General features: G+C 41.8%; 1 protein-coding gene across 5 annotated transcripts in view; it reads left to right on the top strand.

The window, feature by feature from the left end:
• The window catches only part of Cfap43 (cilia and flagella associated protein 43), a 77,551-nt gene that overhangs the window by 45,099 nt on the left and 11,541 nt on the right, over nt 1-20,911 (top strand). For 3 of the 5 annotated variants that reach the window (XM_055591709.1, XM_055591705.1, XM_055591706.1), the window contains exons 18-30: nt 2,134-2,220; nt 3,427-3,504; nt 5,512-5,637; nt 7,156-7,260; nt 8,219-8,335; nt 9,668-9,898; nt 11,335-11,541; nt 13,169-13,258; nt 13,496-13,576; nt 14,129-14,254; nt 15,540-15,659; nt 18,886-18,993; nt 20,326-20,412. In XM_055591709.1, coding sequence (XP_055447684.1) covers nt 2,134-2,220; nt 3,427-3,504; nt 5,512-5,637; nt 7,156-7,260; nt 8,219-8,335; nt 9,668-9,898; nt 11,335-11,541; nt 13,169-13,258; nt 13,496-13,576; nt 14,129-14,254; nt 15,540-15,659; nt 18,886-18,993; nt 20,326-20,412 — 1,563 coding nt within the window. The remainder of the gene's footprint in view (nt 1-2,133; nt 2,221-3,426; nt 3,505-5,511; nt 5,638-7,155; nt 7,261-8,218; nt 8,336-9,667; nt 9,899-11,334; nt 11,542-13,168; nt 13,259-13,495; nt 13,577-14,128; nt 14,255-15,539; nt 15,660-18,885; nt 18,994-20,325; nt 20,413-20,911) is intronic. The other 2 variants (XM_055591707.1, XM_055591710.1) reach the window with 2 other exon arrangements.

The following is a 20,911-nucleotide window of genomic DNA, read 5'->3' as shown; positions in this document are numbered from 1 at the left end:
TGACTGATTATATTATATTCATGATTTAGGAATTAGCAGGCTAGAACACAATATTTACTTGCTTGTTCAATAAATACTTTTAAAATTAAAATCACTTTATTGTAATGAACTCACATATAAAAATATCATATTGCTAGATGAAGGAAGCTACTGAAATACTGTATACGTGTCATTGGACCTTGACACAGAAGGGCCATTCTAAAGCAATGGAGCTTTGCTTGTGGTTTTTTACACTTTCGCCACCAATTTTGAAATGGTTGCTTTTGTTTGTTTCATTTTGTTTTTAAGACAAAGTCTCATTACAGCCGTGGCCGGCCTAGAACTTGCTTATGCTGTAGGCTGGCCTCAAACTCAGAGACTGGCCTGCCCCTGCCTATTACATTTTTATATGTGGGATCACCACAAAAGAAAGACCATTACAACAGCATTGAAAAGGGTTCAGCAAATAATTGTTGAGTGTTAGTCTAGGATTGACACCACCATGAGTGAAGGGAGGTTACTTTGCTTCCCCAGCATTTCATCCTGATGGGGCTGGTGAGGTACAGAGAGATGGTACATGAGCAAACAATAGCTGAGCAGTGAACAAGCACTAGTCCTTGTGGTTATGTGTTTAGACTGGCCAACACAACCGGGTTTGCTGGACCAGCCTCTACATAAGCCAGCATCAGACTTAAAAGACAGCGCCCCCTTGCAAAGTGGAGGAGCAAGATAAGCGAGGACAGAGGGCCAACCAGCTTGGAATACGATGTGTGTGGAAAGCAGAAGGCCTGTGCAGTAGAAGTGAGCAAGGACAAAGGGTCCTTCACGTTGGAAAGAAGCCCTTAATGACAGGCTTCATAAACTGACGAGAAGTCAGGAGATTTTTGTTGCGCACGATGAGAGTCTACTGAGGCGCAGAGGACTAACAAGACTGGACTTTCATCTCCCGTTTTGAAATGAGCACTTGCTCCTCTGAGGAAAGTGTGTTTCCTGGGGGAGACAGAATAGGAGCAAGGAGATCTCTAGAGAGCAGTGATGCTGTGGAGAGGACCAGCGGGGTCCAGGTCAGTCTTAGAAATTAAACTAGTAGAACCCACCAAGGGATGGACACAAGGAGATGGAGAGAAAAGACTCAAGGATGGCTCGCAGGCTCCTGCAAACAGCTGTATAGAAGATGGTACCCCAAGTAGGAATGGGATGGGCTGTCAAAGAGCTAGAAGCTATGAGGAAAAAGACAGGATCTGAAGTCAGCTTTCCCCCATGCTGGGCTTGAAAAGCCTGTTCAGCATCCATGATGCAGTTCCACAAAGCCCAGGCCATTGGAGAGACAAACCTTGAGTTCTTGGAAGAGGCTAGTACTAGAGATGTTGCTTTGAGAACCGAAAGAATTTGGGTTGAAGTTAAAGCCATAAAACTTGGGAAGCTCATGGTGAAAGAATGACTAGTGAAAAGCAGAAAGAATCAGGATCAGGAGATATAGAGGGAAGCAGCAGGGAGGGAAGGAGGGAGCCAGCAAGGCAACAGCAGAATCATAATGCTGAGATACCCAGGATTGTCCCACAACATTTGCTGCAAAGAGGATCTCAGAAGCAGGGTGGAAGTGAAGGGGGAGCACAGCAGACAGCTGGGAATAGTGTTCCCAGAGCATTTGGCTACCACTGCAAGACCCAGCAGAAGAGGAAAACATGATACTGAAGGGAACAGGGTGAGAGCTGTAATAAAACAAAACAAAAACCAGGGAGGAGGAAAGAGAAAGCTCCTAAGAGGCACCGGTGACAGAGTAGGCCTTGATGGGCAGAAGCCCAGGGTCCTCAGGAACAGGAGAGAGGCAGGGGTAACTTGGCCCCTGAGGGAACTGTTCCATTATTTCTGCTTTCTTAGTGACTTTCTTGGCACTTGCAAAGTAGCAGTTAGATTTTGGCAATATTGAAGTGAACTTGTTTCATTTAATATTATTTTATTAGTCTTTAAAACATCTTTATTTCTGTGGCGGAAGAGATGTAAAGATTAAAGAATTCATCTAGGTAGTCACATGTCTGGCACTATTTTTAAATGAGACAAGTACAAAGGGATTTAATGAAAATATGTGAAGTAAGGTAAGAGAGGAATTAGACAGTTTCTAAGAACTATCCATCTCTTTCTAATTGCTCTCAGAAAAAGCTGAGCGTGGACTCATCACAAGAGGAATTTGGCCTTAGTTCTGACAAGGAAATTCCCTGGATCCAAAAAAAAAGGGAAGAGGTATTTATTTAATTATTGATGATTATGGTGATGAGCATGAAGAAGAGGAGATAGGGCTTCTCTGTGTATCCCTGGCTTTCCTGGAACTCACTCTGTAGATCAGGCTGGCCTTGGACTCAGAGATCCACCTGCCTCTGCCTCCACAAAAATGCCCAGCCTATGAAGGAAGAGTACTTACAAAGGACAAGATGGGTTTGAGTTAACTCTCTGTGCTATGCAAACTGCATTCTGTTTATATGGAAACCTAGGGGAAAGTTAAGACACTTTAACGAGACACGCATTGGCAGTGCGTTGCATTGCACAAGTGACTTTTCTAAAAGCAAATACACACCTAAACCAAGCCCACCCTTTTAGATTAAGTTGGACAAGCTTTCAGAACCTATACTTAACTCTCAGTCCAACAAAAGCATCAGGAAAGCCAAAGTGAAGAGGACCTTAAGACTCTGTGTCTGAGTTCTGAGGGATGCTTGTCTTAAAGGGGTAGGTCAGGAACAGAAGGGCTAACATGGCTAAAAACTCATAAAGATGAGCAGCAGGCCACAGGCAATATCTGGATCCCATCTCACCCAAGTTAGGTTAGCTTTCCTTTGCCAGTTATTTGCTATTTGATTTTCTCTATTTTTTTCCTAACTTGTGTGATTGACAACATTTGGATGTTGTTTCGGTGGTCACTTACAAATACCATTAGATTTAAGCAAAGTATCACAGGGATGTGATTTCATGTTTGTCTGGGTTTTTTTCCCATTTTTCATGCATACATATTCATGTTTTTACATGCGTGTTACTCGTGTGTATGTGCGCATATCTGTGAGGGCTCAAAGTTGATGGTAGGAATAGCCTCCCTGGCTCTTCCTCTCTGTTCACTGGAGCAGGGTGTCTCAGACTCAGAGCTCATGATATGGCTGCTGCTGTTAGCCAGCCCGCTCTGGGGATCTGCCATCTGAGGCTGCAGTTACAGGTGGGCTACCACACTCATCTGGCATTTATGTGTGTTTCTGGGGTTCCAAATTCCGGTGCTCACAAATTGTGTGCCAAGCCTTTACTGGCTGAGCCATGCCCCCCACCTCATATATTTTATATTACAATCTATACACGCATTCTGTTTCGGTTTTAAAGAAGTGCTACTTGTATATTTTTCAAAGTTCTCATTATTTCTCCCAGGCATCTCCTCTTACCTTATTAAGTAAGGCACTTGCTCCATTTCAGGCTATCAAAAATGAGGTCAAACAGTTTTCAAAGAAGAGAAAAGAGATCAAAAGAAGAATCAAGGAGCTCGCGAAAACTGTAAGTGCCGCGGCTGCGCACTCAAATGCATCAGCCTTCCATCAAAAATTCCATTTTCATTTTACTTTGTTTCGTACAATGTGAGGATCTAAACCCCTGAAGTTTCCAGGGTACTCCTACAGGGGCAAACCTTAGCTATATCACATTCAAATGTCAAACAAAACATTTGTTTTCCCTCTACTTTCCCCGGGTACTCCCATCTTACACTGCAATTAAACACTGACGTTTGTTTGTTTGTTTGTTTGTTTGTTTGTTTGTTTGTTTGTTTAAAGCACCCTTTGCCATGGCTCCCATACCTCCAGCATAACTGTTTTTAACATTTCTACCTTTTCCCTTGTCTGTGTGCCTCCATCTTTCTAAACAGTCTCCTGACACTACTGACAACAAATCCATCTCTAGTATGCATCCACCACAGCCATGTAGATTTCCAAAGCCTGGTCACATGGTATGTTGTGATTGCATGACTGTTTTTACAACTTTACTTGCTGTTGATTATTAATATTTATTATTGATTTATATTTTATTTAAACAGCGGTTATTCCTAAACCAGCTGTGTACCCATATCACCACACAGAGACTAGGATGTATTTAATTAACCTAGAGTACAATGCTGGGCAATGATTACTCCACCCTAAACGTCCAAGCCCGAATAGCTTCCTCCCATTCATATTTCCCTCCCATACCCTCAACAAAATAAGTAAATAAAATGTAATAAGTATGTATATGTGATTCAATCAACAGCAAGTCTTTTCTGTCTTTTTAACTTTTTAAAAATATGCCTTTTAAATGCACCATTCTAAAAATTATGGCATGGCCAATAATTCTCCTTCATAGTTTTTGCATTTGTCTCTGATTTTAAAGGGCCTTCCAAAATCTGGGCATGAAGTGCATGCCTGTTCTAGAGGCAGAGAGGGCAGGATAGGGGCCCTCGCTTGAGCCTAGGAAACTCAGTGAGATGCTGTGTAAAAAATGAAAGTCTCACATGTCCTTGTCTAATAGTCTCTAATTACTGGGTAGTTTACTTCTGTGAATGGTACAAAAGGTGGATCTTACTTTTTCAAATGAATAGTCCATTTCCCACAGCACTTTTCTAAACTGAGTACACTGCGCCCCTTCTCCACGAATTTGTAGTGCTTCTCCAAATGCACAACAGTTTCTGGATTCCCTATTCTGAGAGTAGCCACTTGTCTCCAACATTAGAACAAAGCTATTTAGTTATACAGTCTCATGGATGTTTTTGTATCTTTATACTTCCTTTCAAAAAAAATATATATGTATATATATTGTACATTTACTTTGCTCTTTGAATTTTAAGATCCATTTGTGAGTCTTGGTTACTTTTCTGTTGCTATGATATAACAGTTGGAGGGAGTTGGTTGGGGGGAAGTCAAGATGGAAGGAACTTGAAGACACTGGTCCCATCCACCTGCAGTCAGGAAGATGGGAAAATGAACACTTAATTCCTCTACTACTGACATTCACAACCAAAGAAATCTCACTAATCTGGGGACTACATAGGTGTTTTGTTTGTTTGGTTTGTGTTTTGTTTGTTTGTTTGTTGTTTTGTTCAGAAGCCCATGTGTTACTTCAACAAGCTTTATCTGCTTAGAGCTGTTAATAAAGAAGTCATTTCCTTTCCCAGGTTTCCTTTTGCTACAGTTCAAGACCCACGCCCAGAGAATGGTGCCACCCACTTTCACTGCAGATCTTTCCACCTCAAATAACTTAACCAACATAATTCTCTACAGCTATTTTCAGAAGCAAAAATAATACCTGACCTGTTTGCCCAGAGACTCGTGTCCTAGGTGAATCCATTCTACACAATGACAAATTATTGCTGGTTTTGTTATTAGATAAATGAATTTCTAAGTATCAAACTCAAACTTTAATAACTGCAATAGGCCTATAATATAATTTTTTATTTCGTGGTATGTTTAGGAAAATACAACACCTATTTTATTGTTCAATTCTTTACCTGTCATCATCCTTTCTTGTTTTGACATTCAGATTACAGATATGATGGAAGAAAATGAAAATGTGGACCCTATTGCAAAATTAGACCACCAGGAATTTTGCCTGGACCTTGAGGAACTGGACCGCCTTCATGAGCGAAGTGAGGAAGAGGTTGGAAAGGTATGCACCTACCTCCCTGGAGCCCGAAGAACAACTTGAAAGACAAAACAAAACATACAAACAAACAAACAAAATCTGATGCCATGAAAGGCTCTCCTGTTACTTTCTCAAAGCTCTGGTCTTTAGAAGAAATACCAGCCCTGGAGTTAGCGCTCCTGAAAAGAATTACTAACAGCTGGCAGCATAAGCCCTGGCTGTTAGTATATTTGTGGAGAGAAGATGAGTCCCTGGGAGAAGTGGCCCACCCCAGTCAGGGATCTCAATGCTAAAGAGCCTCGGCCTATTGTCAGCCCCAGCCACTGGGGTTCCTCCACAGAGAAAGCCACAAAGCCCAGCCATGACTGTCTGAACACCATGCTGGGCACCGAATCTAAAGGAGTTGATAGAAGAGTCTCAGCAGGAGAGATGGCAGGTGAAAAGACCGGAACTACAGTGGGCTCTGACAACCAGTATACCACAGACAACTGTATTCGCCATTGACCCAATGAATCATAATAAAAATGAAGCGAAATGAATATCAAACAGAGTAATTTGATCAGAAAACAAAATAAATAAAAAGGAATGTGAAAAAAATATTCTGAGAGATTACTTTTAGCTAGTTGGGAAGTAATCCCTGAAATGCAAGGAAGTTTCTAGAAAAGCCCCTAAGGACTAAGGACCATTATGGTTCACTTTCATACCATGCTTTTGGGCAGACTCTTAAATAGGGACACTTAATTGCTTATCTATCAAGGGATATCAGCAGAAAAATCCAATTGGAGCAACACATACGCTTATATATGCTTAAAAAGTAAATAATCTGGCTCCCAGATGAGCAGCTATTCTTTTTATTGTAAACATAAATAATAGAAGAATTGAGTAAAGATTCCAACACAGGCCACAGACTGGCCCTTCAATATGTGTTGAGAAGACTGAAACTAGCGTTAGCTACCCTGGCACACCACATAAAAGTATACATTTCAGTCTTCTTTGGTTGAACAGGGTGACTCGGGGCTGGAAAGGCTTGAAAAAGAAGCAAAACTGGGTGTAGCTGCCTGTGTTTGTAACCCTAGCCCTGGGGAGGCTGAGGCAGGACCATCTCAACCACAGCAGCCTGGACTACTTGGAGAGCTCCAGGACAGTGAAGGACCCTGTCTCAAAAGGCAAGGTACCCTAGGAACAACCTTGGGGTTGTTTCTCTAGCGCGTGTGCATACACGTGTGCAGTTTGACCAGTCATCCTGTCTACCGTACTCTAGGACGTGTCTGTCCAGAAACTGTAAGCCTTGACACAAGCCTTAGGAAGCGTTCTCAAAGTAAGGGCTGTGTGGCCTGGAAGCTAACCACAGCACAGCAGCTCAAAGTGCAGGGCAAGTCCTGGAAAAACACCCCCACTATGTGGGCAGCTCTGACTGGTTAGTGGGCTGATGATAGCATGTTTTTTTTGTTGTTGTTGTTTGTTTTGGTTTGGTTTTTTGGTTTTGTTTTGTTTTTCCTTAAGTGGCCATATTTTCACTTTTACCTTTTTCCTTTCTTCAAGCTGAGAAAAGACGTGGAGATGCATAACTTAGCCACGAGATACTTAACTGAGCTCATCAAGGAAGAGTGCTGGAATTCCATGACTGAGAAGGGCAGGGCTCTAAAGGTAATAGCCCCCCAACCTCAGGCATAGCATCCCCGCTGATGAGGATTTCCATCACATAACTTTTTAAAGAGTAAAGAAAATCCACTCGTGACAAAACATTCCAAGCAGGCCTTGCTGCTCCCTCCACTGAGTCCCTCCAGACGTTCTCACCTTCCTTTAGTTCATCCTTCCCACAGCTCAGTCTAGTGCGCTTCAAGGACCAGGTTGTTCCTGGCAGCTTTTCCTCTGTCCTCTGTGATGCCCATGCATCCTTCTCTCAATGCCTTCCACCCTAAAAGGCTATCTTACTCGAGTTCCATGCAGATTAAAAGGCAGACAAACACTGTTCATATTTATACCTCTACTTATCCTCACCTAAACAGCCATTCTCTTACCTCTTCACATAGGGTACATATAGAGTAACCAAATATCTAGGTTTCTGCTTATGTCCTTAAATAGGTACCAATCGCACCTTTTCTCTCTTTAAATATGCCTTTCCCTACCTATCTCCATTTGGATGATAAAGTTCACAGCCACTGCACATTTGTGCAACTGGGTGGCAAGGGTGGTCCATGTGGAGGCGGACAATTCTCTGTTGTCAGATCTGTCCTGTGTACTAATGGACTTTTCACAGCATCCTCAACCTCTACTAACAGGGACTTCTCCAGCTACTATAGTAGCAAGAGAAAAAGTCGCTAGACATTCCCAAAGTATCTTGGAGAGAAGACAAAGCAGGGAAACTTGTCCTGGAGAATTATTGCTCCAGAAAGAATCCCTTCACAAAAGCATGCCGTTTTACACAAAGGTTATGCCCATAAGAACAGCATTTTATCACTTTATTTTAAAGGCTTCCAGTGTCAATTTCATTGCATAATAACCTTTGGATTAATTTTAATGAGAGGAAACATCCCCCATGCTCTCCCAGATACCAACAAGCATAACAAAAAATGAACTTATTTCATTTTGATTTCCACCCGAGTGTTTTCATATGCCCTATGTGGTTGAGAACTTCCCCATGAAAATGCGCTCAGAAGAAGAGCTGCAGGAGTTGGAAAGAGTTTTGCAGCAAAAGAAGATTGAGGCAGAGTGTCTTAAGGTACCACTTTAAACACGTGTGTGTGTGTGTGTATGTGTTTACATATACAATGTAATTTATTAAGGGTCCCTATGATAGCTAGTTATATGTCAACTTGATTCAAACAAGGGTATTCGGAAAGAAAGGAACCTCAGTAGAGAAAATATCTTTGTAAGATCTGGCTGTAAGGCATTTTCTTAATTAGTGACTGATTCCACCTACTGTGGACAGTGCTATCCCCGGATTGGTGGCCTGAAGTTCTGTAAGAAAGCAGGCTGATCATGCCTTGAGCAGCAAGCCAGTAAGCAGCACCCTCCATGGTCTCTGCATCAGCTCCTGCCTCCAGGTTTCTGTCCTGTTTGAGTTCCTTCCTACATCCTTCAATGATGAGCAGTGATGTGGAAGTGTAAGCCAAATAAACCCTTTCCTTCCCAAGGTGCTTTGTCAGGGTGTTTCTCACAGCAATAGAAATCCTAATTAGGACAGTCCCCATCATGTGGATTTGTGCTGACATTAAACTTAACAGTAAGTTTGCGTAGACTGTATATTTACACCTCTGGCTAATTCGTATACTATATCCTCACAAATAGTCTTATATCGAAATAATTAAAAATGGCATCTATACTCTATATGTTGATTAGAGTATATCTAATCAAATATGAAGATCTTTGATATATATCTCTCCAAATATGAAGATATGCTTTTTTAAAATGAGATGGGGTGCTGTTCACATCCTGTTCAGAGGTGGCCTTTATTTACACACCCGTTCTTTGTCCTCCCTTACATCAGAGACCATACTTTATGGTCATTGGTCAAAAATGAAGCTGAATCTATGTTGATGGAATTTATGGTTTTCCCAAAGCAATCCCAGATACAATTTTTAAACAACAGCCTCTGTCAAAGCAGTAAAAAGTGTCCCTTTGGTACAACTTTTTCTTGGCCAGAACTTTGCACCCCCTCTTTTTCTGAAACATAAAATGGAGGCATACTTAAATCAACTTACACTCTCCAATCCCATGTGAACAAGTTCCCTGATAAAATATGAGGAGGAGATATTTTTTCATGTTCAAGTACCAAGAGAGATTCAGAATATGTACAGGCTGGTATCACCCTGACACAAAAGCATAAATACTATGTACTAGCAAGGGCCACTTTTATTCTTTTGATTTACAGTGAATCTGTTTCTGGACTTTAATCTTTTCTGCAGCCATTTCAGCATCTATCACATTGATGAATTGTTGGCAAGATAATTTGACCTCTTAAAATGATTGTTGAAATAATTAAATCACCTGAAAATTGCCCTTTATGCAATTCTAATTGTATAACCTGCTTGTCATCTTTCCCTATACTTAGCTACGGAAGGAAATTGTAGAGGTCCCGTCTACAACCGGCACAGTTAAAAAGCATCATGAAGAGGATGAGGAAGAAGAGGAGGAGGAAGATAAGACAATAAAAGATACCACTCTGCCCAATTACCTGCTGGGCAGTCTAAGCAATGATTTTGGGGCAGAGACCTCTCTGTTGACGAGCCAACTGGAACTTCATTCCAGAGAGGATAAAATCAACCAAATTATAATGCTGAAAGTGGGTGAATTTCCTTTTTTATTTGAAAAAAAAAATCTCTGATATTCCCCACGAGGTGCCTCTCAAGGGCTCACATTAAAACCTAGCGATCACCGCGTGGTGTCTCCATAGCCTTGAGGACTACGTACTAGCACTTGTGTCTTCGAGACAGAGCTTGCGTGCAAAAGTTACTCTCTCCTATTCAAACTGGATTTCACGATGCCAAGTCTTGTACCGAATGTTTTCCCCCTAACTAACAAAACAGACATTCTGATTAGAACTTTAGTTAGCTCCAAGAAATGCTTTCACCCTGTCTGCCCGGTAACCCACACATCCATCACTCAGGGTCTCTAACGTCGCAATGCGATTGCTCATCTGTCTGCCTCAACATACAATACGAGGTCCCGCTGGCTATAAGCTCTCACTCCTTGATTTCTGCTAAACAAGTCAGTCTCAGAACACACCTGAAATGGAGAAGACTCTATTAAATATTTTTTGTAATCAACAACTAAGATAGTAAATAGTTTGAATTTCCATTAGCTATTTCTGCTCTCAAAAGTCCTTCAGCCTTGTCTTGAGCTTGTGTTCCCCTTTCCATGCTGCTCAGCCCTTGCTTTCCATCCTTTTCTCCTCCTTTTCCTCTTCAACCCGTGGCACTTCTACTTATTTACACACAGAACTGTTGAGTCACCTTTGATCGGCTTCTGGCCCTCTTCTTCTGCTGTATTTCTATAAGGAAGCCACTGGAGCCCAAGGACCTTTTGCTGTTAGGTGTTAAAATCATTCCCAGCCTACTTTAGTGAGAGAAATTGATGGACTGAACTCTGATTGTACCATACGCCAGAGTTTGAGTTAGAGTGGTCACTTAGAGTTGAACCTTTAGCACTTGAGCTGAGTTGGAGCAGTCTGCTGGATCCCACCATAGCTATTGGCTGACCTAGCTGGTTAACTCAGCTTTCCCCTTCTATATGGAAATGTCCTAACTCCATAAAGGAAGCAAATGGACCCAGGAGTTGTTCTCTGTAAGGATCTCCAAACACCAGTGCTTCTTTCTCTACATCTCCTACATCAAGTTTCCAAGAAAAGAATGCTGATCCTGTACACTGCATTATAAATATTTTATGGTAGATTTTTAAAGACATGCAAAAAAGTAGAGATGATTGTCCAGTGAGCTTTCAAGTACCCACCAGTTCTTATCAGCAAACCCGCATATTGAATTACAGCTCACATTTTAGGAAGAAGACAGTTAGGGTATAAACCTTGGAGCCTTAATCCAAACCCGACTAAATACCACTGTAGATTATTAAACCTAGAAAGGACTCACTGTAAACACTAGTCTGGGAAAAGTTTGACCGTCCTAAGTGATAATTTCTGGAATGATCTCATATATGTATATGAGATTATGCTACAAGAAAAGACAAGAGATGATGTGTTTCAGTAACCTATTGCTATTTCAGGATATCATTTACCAGGTAAAACAGTCTTTCAATACTGAGTTTCTTGGTGCCTATAAACAAAAAGAGATTGAAATTGCACGCATAAAAGAAAGAAATGTTCGAATTGAAGAAATTATTTTAGACTTGGAATTGGAAGAAAAGGTCTGGCAACCAGAGTTTGAAGACTGTGAGCAGCCAGAACGAGTGCTTGCTGTGGAAGATGATGAGGTACCGGCTAGCCATCTTATCCCCTCCCAAGCTTGGGAGATCTTGCCAGCTTGTTTGTCTATCCTCTTGTCTGAACTATTTTAGTCAGCTGCGTCAGGCAGTGCTAGTAAGAGGTAACAAACGCAGGTGTTGAAGCCTCAGCAGGAGGGGGTTTCTTTTATGAGTCCTGTGGATCCTGGGAGGGTTTAAATACCAAACCTAGAAGGAGCAGGAGCCCAAGGCTGGGACATGGTTGGGTTTTCAGGAGACTGTGTTCAGCTTTAGCTCATGTCTCTGTGAAGTTTAACTTCCTTTGGCAATGCCCACTCCGCATCTCTTCTACTAAAGAGAAGAGTTCATCTGAGTGAGAATCTCTTAGTTCCAACTCCAGGTCTTCCCAAGAAGAAGTTCTTTAGCCCAAACAGTTACTAAAAGTAGAACCCCAACAGGCCAATGAAGCTGAAGCTGGTGGAGTTTGGGTAATTATCTAGGTCATGGAGGGCACTATAGGACCCAGGGCAAGGGGATGTCCAGATAGTTTTTAGTGCGATCCACAGAAGCAGTAGGAAAAAAACAGCTGAAGTGCTTAGATGACTATATGTCATTTTTTTAAAGTTCAACTTTAAAAAATACACAATGGAAATCTCTGGCTCATATGAAATCAAATGAAATTATTTGGGGGCAAAAGATAATCGTGTTTAGAAGTAACAGCTGTTGTGCTGCATGTAAGATACCAGGCAGCATTCTATGTGTCCCAGTAAGACTGGAATGCATTTGTGATTACCCAACCTTGATCTCCATTCCACAGCTGAAGAGAGCAAGGCTTGGGGAGGTTAAGTGGATTGAGCATAGTGTCCTAGCTTATGAATAAGAGTCAAGGTCTGAACACTGTCCATTGTCACGCTTCAGAAGGCAGCTCCATCCTCTCTGCACTCTGTCGTCATTCAAATCACTTCTCCTTTCTTATTGCTGTGTCTGAGACCTGGATCAAGGTGACAATCAAGACCTCGCTCAGCTGCCCTCTGAGGTCCCTGTCACAGCAATCACTTCTGCGGTGTTAGTGAGACCCCAGCTCTGCTTAGCTTTAAACTCTAAACCATTCTACACTCTGGAGAGCAGTTGTTTTGCTAAATCTATGATGGTCCTGCTCTGCCTGGCACTTGCATAGGCCACTCGGGGCCCCACTGGGAACAACACCCACAGGCCCTTTCTTGACTGCTTTTCTCACCTCTCTATCTAGTGATTTCTCTGTTCAGACCACACATTCTGGTTCATTTAGAATCCACATTCTGGATGGTGGTTTCTTGGACACCCCCCCCACCTCTTAACTCTAAGACCCCCATCCTTTTGGATGTGACTAAGCTGACACTTCTTCGAACCTCCTACCATTATGTCTTAATCTAAATAAAATTCCTTTCAAATGAGACAATAGCTGAGAGTTAATAGATAAGTGAGGGACCTTTTTTCCAGCACTCTCATTTTAGACCTTATCTTCATCCCACAATAAAAAACTGGTTGAAAATCTGGAATGTTTCTTTAATCCCCTTAATACCATTTAACTTTTTCCCAGACTATAGAAGGATCTGGCTTGATTTTTTTTTTTTTTTTAAGAAACTCAGCAGGAAACTATGCTTTCTTTCTCTTTCAGGTTTCAGCTAAAAAACATGTTACTCCATGGAAAAAAGCCAAAACAAATTTGGTCACATCCATTGAAATGAAGAAATTGCTACAATCACAGGTATGCAGCCATGTTCAAATACCTAAAACTTCCTTTCTATCACAGAAACACACCGTGCATTTGCCACAGTCAAGCGGTCCCTTGGAGTTCAAATGCTGTCCTTCTGTTCTCTCTATATATCACCCTTCACTTCCCAAGTCCCAAATGTAAATGGTCTAATAGCAAGCAGACAGCTGCCTGACATGTTAGCTGTCTGCTTCAAATGCCTTCTCTGATCCTGGTTTCCCACCCCCCCAGGCCGCCGATGAAAGACACAGAGGCCTGATGGACATGATGGGAGGTGTTCTGGAAGTTAAGAAGGAAGACATCTTAAGAATGGTAAGATGTTTTGCCATCTTGTGGAAGATGCAATGAGGTAAAAAGAGCTACTTAAAGTTCATCATTTTCGTTCTCTCTGGAGCTCAGTTTCAGAAACTCTACAGCGCCCAATATTCAGTTGACCTAGAAAGACACCACAATGGGCCAACAAGACATGTGCTTTCTGTTGCCACATACACTTAGCACCACCAGAAGGAGGAGGAGGGAGAGAGGAGGAGGAAGAAATTAGCACAATCAAGCAAGCATAGTCCCCTTGCTTCACCTACAGATTGAATAAACATAACAGGGACATGACGTTCCAGGTCTTCCTGAAGTTCTAGCTACAAAGATACCAACACACATTTGACTTTGTCCCTTAAGATTCCAAGGAACCCTAAAATGATCACCCTCTCGGAGTCATAGGAACCTAGTTATAAGGCTTTTCCACAACCTTCCATCAAAGCACCAAGTTACTCCCTTAACGTCCTGGGTTTTTAGCTGCGGTCTGAGCTAGGAGGTTTTACTGTAGTGCTGCGTTACATATAAATTATATATCTATCCTTGTATCTCCAGGTGATCCCTCAACCTGCCTTCATGGAAAAACCCGATGCTCTGTGGACTGAAGAAGAAAGGAAGCAATTCAAAGAGTATGAGAAAAAAGTCAAGGATCTAAATGAAGAAAGAGATAAGTACAGAAAGGTTAGAGGGACGGGAAATTAATATAACTTCTCTAGATTCTCTAGGTCAGATTTTTCCTAGTGCCTTTAATAGAGCTTAAGGATAGTGATTTGGCTCAAATTCTCTGAAGAACTTAAAGAGATTGGGAGAGACAAAACTGAAGCCTTGGGACATTTAAAATATATATATCTAACAATTGCTTTGTGCTCTTATTAACGTCAACAGTTTCCACATTGTTAGCATGCGGTTGCTCCTTTGTTCTTTCCCTGTTTTAAGGAGCGCCTACTACAGCACATGCATTACAGGGGATTGCAGTTTCGTGGCTCCAGCTATTTGAGTTCAGCAGTGCTTCTGCCTGAGCCAATCTCAACCTCAAGGAAAGATGTTGAGAAAAGAAAAATGACATGACTGCATGACACACAGTTCAGTCCTTATTTGAGGCTTTTGCACTCTAGTTCTCTTTTTTTGTTCCTCCAGCTCAAAGAAACAACATGCCCACACTAAAATACCTTACACTTGTAGCAGAGATTCAAGAGTCGGTGGTAACTGGTTGATGGTAGTGGTGTATACCTTCAATCCCAACACCCGCAAGGCAGAGGCAGGAGCATCAAAAAGTATCTAGGAAGTCTTCACAACCTAGGAAGACTCCTCCAAAAATAAGCTGATGACATGTAACACCATAAATAGTACTCTTTTGTGAAGGAAATGAAATTACACCATCACGCAAGACAGGATAGTGTAATTTACCAGCTTTTCATGGCATTATCTTCCCAGCAACTTCTTCAACGCTATTGTTTACCAGCTTGGGTTTTTATTCATTGTAGTTCTCCCTTGTGTATTTAACAAAGTTTAAAAGCCAAAAGCCTAAAGAGCCCAAATAACTAATCTTGGAAGAAGTCAAGATTTGGAGAGGTATGGTACAGAAGCCAGAAGAGAAAAGGATAGTGTTACAGGTAGTTTTTGTCAACTTGACACCAACTAGAGTCAAGTGGTTAAAAAGAGCCTGAATCAAGGAAATGTTGCCATCAGATTGGCCAGTGGGCATGTCTGTAGGACAGTTTCTTGATTGTTAATGGGTGTAGGAGGGCTCATCCTGCTGAGGTCAGGACCACGTGTACAAACACACAACTTACAACACACCCAACTACACACAAAAAAGGGATAAAACAAAAAAATGAAAGCAAAAATTCCAAACTCACAGTATTTTAGATGGGTTCAGGTAGTACCTCTCTGCCTTCTTCCTGCTTCTTCCATGTGTCAAAATGCAAATACCAATTGTGATAAGCATCTATCACCTCCCATTTAGTCTTTAGATGCAGAATTGAAGAAACTTCAAAACTCTATTCAAGAAAGCACACAGAGCTTTGATGATCATTTGAAGAGACTCTTTGACAAAAGAGTGAAGGCAGAGATGGTTGTCAACCAGGTAAATGAAGGCTTTGTTCCTGTATCTTGTCCTTTTAAGTAATCTACGGGGCATCCCTCCATCTAAGGAAGCTGACCACTTACCTGGTACCGAGGCCCGAGCTTGCTGGTAGAGTGCCGGTCCTCTCCAGCCTGCTGCTGCTGCACTTTCTCTTTCTCCTGCTGACTTCTCCAGAGTCCTGATAAGTAGCTGCTTTAGGGAGAAGGAGGATCTTATGAGGGGTTCTGATAGAGGTCTATATAAAATAGCTGCAAAAGGCTGTGCATGGTATGTGAAAATGCTTCAAGAAAGCTGCTTTTTTTTAAAAGACATGCTTAGAATATCTTTTTGTATAGATAATGAGGGGGTGATCAGACTACTAGGCAATGTCCAAAGGACTCAGCAGCTACCATTATTTGGCCTAAAGGACACCATTTAAGAATCAGAAATACAGCTCGGCAGTGGTGGTACGTGGCTTTAAGCCAAGTACTTGGGAGGCAAAGGCAGGTGGATCTCTATAAGTTCAATGCCGACCTGGTCTACAGTGCAAGTTCCAGGACACCCTGAGCTATACAGAAAAACCCTGTCTCAAAAAACAAACAAAACAAACAAAAATCAGAAAAACAAGGCTGGGGCAGAATACTTCCTTTACATGTGCAACGCTCCAGCACCAATGACGATGCTAACAATATTAATTATTATTATGTTGTTGATTATTAATATTTATTATTGACTTATCTTTTAGTTAAACAGTGGTTATTCCTAAACAAGCTGTATACCCAAATCACCACACAAAGACTAGGATTTATTTAATTAACCTAGAGCACAATGCTGGGCAATAGTTACTCCATCCTAAACCTCCACACCGGCAAAGTTTCCTCCCATTCAGATTTCCCACATTATACTTGCTTTTAGTCATATGTCAGGTCTGGTTCATCTTTTCTCAAGGTTCTAAGTCCTGTCTTGCCCATCTCTCCTCCCTGACTCCTCCTATTCAGTTCCTTCTCCCTCCTGGCCCAGGATGTCCCACCCTATTCTCTCCATTGCTCAGCATCGTGGCTGGTTGTTCTATTGACAATACAGAGAACAAATGGTGACGTGTTTACATAAACTTAAGACAGGTGATGCTTAGAATAAACATCACAATGCAATGTCTGGATTGAAACCAGATAGTGGGGTAGAGAAATCAGCATTTGAATGAAGAAGGGTAAATTGTACACATTCCACAAGAATCTTATACCAACATTATTGTTGCAATTCGTTTAAACTCATCCAATTTTTCCAAATTCATGGATTTATGACATTTTAAAAAGAAAATGGCGGTTGGTTACTATCTTGGTTTTCTTTTCTATTGCTGCAATAAAACAAACACTCTGACAAAAGCAACTTAAGGTAGAAAGGGTTTTTCTAGCTCGGGGGTTTTAAATTGTAGACCATCAAGGTAGAGGAGCCCAGGCATCAGCAACTGGCCTCACTGTGTCCAGTCAGAAGAGCAGTGGATGTGGATGTGCTGCCCACGTCTCTTCCTCCTCTTCTGTGGTCTATGATCCCCTGCCCAGTTAGTGATCCTGACCACAATCAATATGGGCTTTCCCTCATAAGTTAATCAAGATAATTCCCCAGTCATGCCCAGAGGCCCTTCTCCCTGAGACCCTAGAGTCTCTCAACAGTCAACACTGACCATCAGTCACCTTCAGATAACAAGGACAAGGGCATTATCCCAAAACTGATAAAGTATCTAATATCTGTTCTGACTTTACCGTACAAACTATGCCCCTAGGCATCAAAATCAGAAGTAGGATTTCTTTATAAAATATTTCTTTATAAAATATTTCAATGAGTAATTGGAAAAAGAAAAGAAAGTGAAAACAGACAATGATCATTTTTCAACTTTCATTAAATCTACTAGGCTTGTGCTCTGAGCATCTATAACTACAAACATCCCAAAAAGACAACACAATATCATGTATTCCCTGACAAGAGAACAGAGTAACCCACAGTTTTGCCAAAAGGGTCCAGCCAGGTCTGACCAGGCCTCTTCAAGTTGCCAATTTTCAAGGACTAGAAGGGGCTGTGGAGCCTTATAAACTGCCCTATGGAAGTGTTAGGCCCAGGGAGAGCTCAATTACTGAAGAGACAGATGAAGAAAACTCGGAGACTGGATAGATGCAACTGCAAGAGGTTTATTCAAGCCATTGCATGATGGGGCTGCCCCACAAACCAGCGAGGAACAGCCCTGAGGAACAAAAGCCTCATGTTTTTAAAGGAAAAAAAAAAAAAACTCAAGGAGGCAAGGGGGTTACAGGTCTGGTAACACTGGATTGAATACAAGGTCTGTAAGGTAGTTGATTTTTAAAATGATTGGTTAATTTTGGGCACCAGGTCCTGCCCCGGACATCTGGAGGATTTTTGATCTTTAAGTCCTGGGGAGGGGGAGCAATTAGCACATACCCAGGACCACAGTCATGTTGCCCCAGGGTACCAGCACTTTCCACCCGAGCTGGGGACTGGGGACTGGGGACAAGGATCGTTTGTGATTTTTCTTGGAACTATTTCTGAGTCTGTTCTTCCTGGTAGGGTGGGGACTGTTACACTCTTCTGCTTTCTGGAAAAGTACTGAGAGAACTTATCTGACATGGGGCCTAAAATTCAAAATGGAACATGTGTAGCTACCTCGATTCTCTCAGAAGCAAGCTGTTGGGGAGACACAGAACTGTATACGGACTGCTGACTGCTACAAGTATTGTGAAGGAGAGGAGCGGACAAAAGAGGACATGCAGGTTTTAGGAGATTTAGATGTAACAAAATATTGTTAATGAAAAGTGGCGACATGTGCCAGGGGTCCACACTAAGGTAGAATGACAGAGACACAGGCGCTCATTATTGTTAAAACCAAAACAGTGGTCACGACTGGGGCTGAGCTCTTGGTGACACCTGGATTCTGTGCTGGCAAAGCTGAGGTTTTAAAATTGAGTGGTAATGACATGAGCTAAGGCCTGTATAGTACCTCATTAAATAATCCCTGGGTAAGTAAGTGTGTGTATGTATGTTTTGCTTACAGTAAAATGACAAATAAGGCAAAATAGCCAAACACTATTGTAAAAGTCCTGTTCTGACTTTTCTTTAAGGCATTCATTGAAGTAATCCCTCTTGTCTCATGAGCTTATTTGATTAGTGTCCAGTCTAAGACCATCAGTAGAAAGTTCTTTCTCAGCCTGAAATATTGAACTTCAGTGCTCTTCCACAGGAGGAACTGAAAATAAACAACCTCGTGTTTTCTTTGCTGCTGGATGAAGAACTGAGCTCCAGGGAACAGTTCCTGAACAACTACCTTTTGAAGAAGCAGGATGAAAAAGTAAGTTTGGGGCTCTCTGGTATCTGTGCCCCATGTTTAGACACAGATCCCACAGCTGGAGCCTTATTTGATTACAGCCATAGACTCCACTCTCATCAAATAGTCTTATGAGACAAGAGGAATTCTTTAAGGAAAAGGCAAGTAGGGACCATTGCAATAACATTGGCTATTTCACCTCCTATTTTTCCTTCTGCTGTTCCTATTCAGCCATGCTCAGGTAGTGGTTCACACCCTTAATCTGTCGCACTCAGAAGGCAGAGGCAGGTGAACCTCTGAGTTCAAGACCAGCCTGGTTTACAGAGTGAGTTCCAGGACCGCCAGGGCTACACAGAAAAACACCCCCTAACACTCTCCACTCCAGAGGCAGCTATTAAGCATGGAGCAGCTGTGGGACCTTGATCAAAGCATGCAACCTTCGAAGCTGTTCACAGGTCCTGTCCAGGAAAAAGTGTCCGCTACACACCATGCCATGGTCCCAAGTGCCACTGAACATAGAAGTGATAAACACAGAATGAAAACTTTCCTATTCAGAAACACTAAATATGAGCACAACTAAGTAAGAGTTATTAAAGATATAATGATATCGATGCTAATTATTAATACATGCTTCAACGGCTGTCAGCCTACATTGATAGTGTCAGTAGAGCACATTATGAACACATTTGCTGCATCATAAATTACATATGTACTTACTTTAATAATCTGTTTATAAGGCCAGGTGTGGTGGTATACACCTTTAATCCTAACACTCAGGAGGCAGAGCTCTGAGTTTGAGGCCAGCTGGCCTACAGAATTAATTCTAGGACAGCCAGAGCTACAGAGAGACAGACAGAGAGAGACTCTGTCTCAAAAAAAAAAAAAAAAGTGACTCTAAAGCGGTCATCGAAAAGAACTTCTCAGTATTTCTCTCCACTGTGAGTTCACAGATCACCTCAAAAAAAAGAAAGAAAGAAAGAAAGAAAGAAAGAAAGAAAGAAAGAAAGAAAAAAGAAAAGAAAAGAAAAAGTCTGTTTATAGCACATGCCAAGAACTTTTACCAGGCATGGTAGCACATGCTTGTAATCCCAGCACTTGGGAGGCTAACACAGGAAGAGCACAAGCTAAAGGCCAGCCTGGGCTACATAGCAACACAGTATGAAGTATATTATCACAACCCTGCAGGCTGTTAGACATCGTTAGGAGAGGAGGAGGGTATTTCAGAGACACTAGATAACCTGCTCTGACTACCCCCATTGCATCCTACGGGTGCCTTCCTGTTCTTAGAATCACCTATGGCTTTGTTTGACTTGAGGGCTCTTCAGTTCCAACTAACTAACCGTGCCATTACTACAGAGCAAGACTTTAGAAATCATCCAGAAAGCTAGAGAAGACCTGGATGTGTTGAAGGAGCACCATGACAACTTACTGGCAGAAGACAAAGTGAGTCAGACACAGTGCTGAGTTGTGGCACTTGGGACTGGCAGGGGAGATTGAGCGGGACCTGAATGGGCTTCCTCCTGGATTGTTCTCCTTCTGTCATCTTCAGTTGTGAGTTTCCTTCTGCACAGTTATTTTGCATTTCTGAAAGATCCATGGGTTAGAGGAACTTTTGTCAATTTCCCTAGGTTAAGCTTTTTCTGTGGAAAAAGAAAGTGTAGGAGAGGTCATTAAGTTTAGGGTTCTCAAACTTGGGGCTGTGGAGCCCATAAGTTCCTCATAAAATCAGCTTAGTGGTATGCCAACAGCTTGTAACAGAAACAATAGCTAGAATAACAAAAAGGGATGGAACAAAATGACGTAGAAAGGAATAGAATGAACAGTGACTTGCATGTTTCCTGAGTAAATACTATTTGGGGGCACTTCTAGATGATTGCTCTTAAAATGTCATATACAATAATATTTTTAATATTTTTAAATATTTTTAGTGCCCTGACATGCT

This window comes from Psammomys obesus, unplaced genomic scaffold (assembly GCF_907164565.1).
Source record: "Psammomys obesus unplaced genomic scaffold, mPsaObe1.curated_primary_1811, whole genome shotgun sequence".
Lineage (NCBI taxonomy): Eukaryota > Metazoa > Chordata > Mammalia > Rodentia > Muridae > Psammomys > Psammomys obesus.
This window is presented reverse-complemented; position numbering and strand designations above follow the sequence as displayed.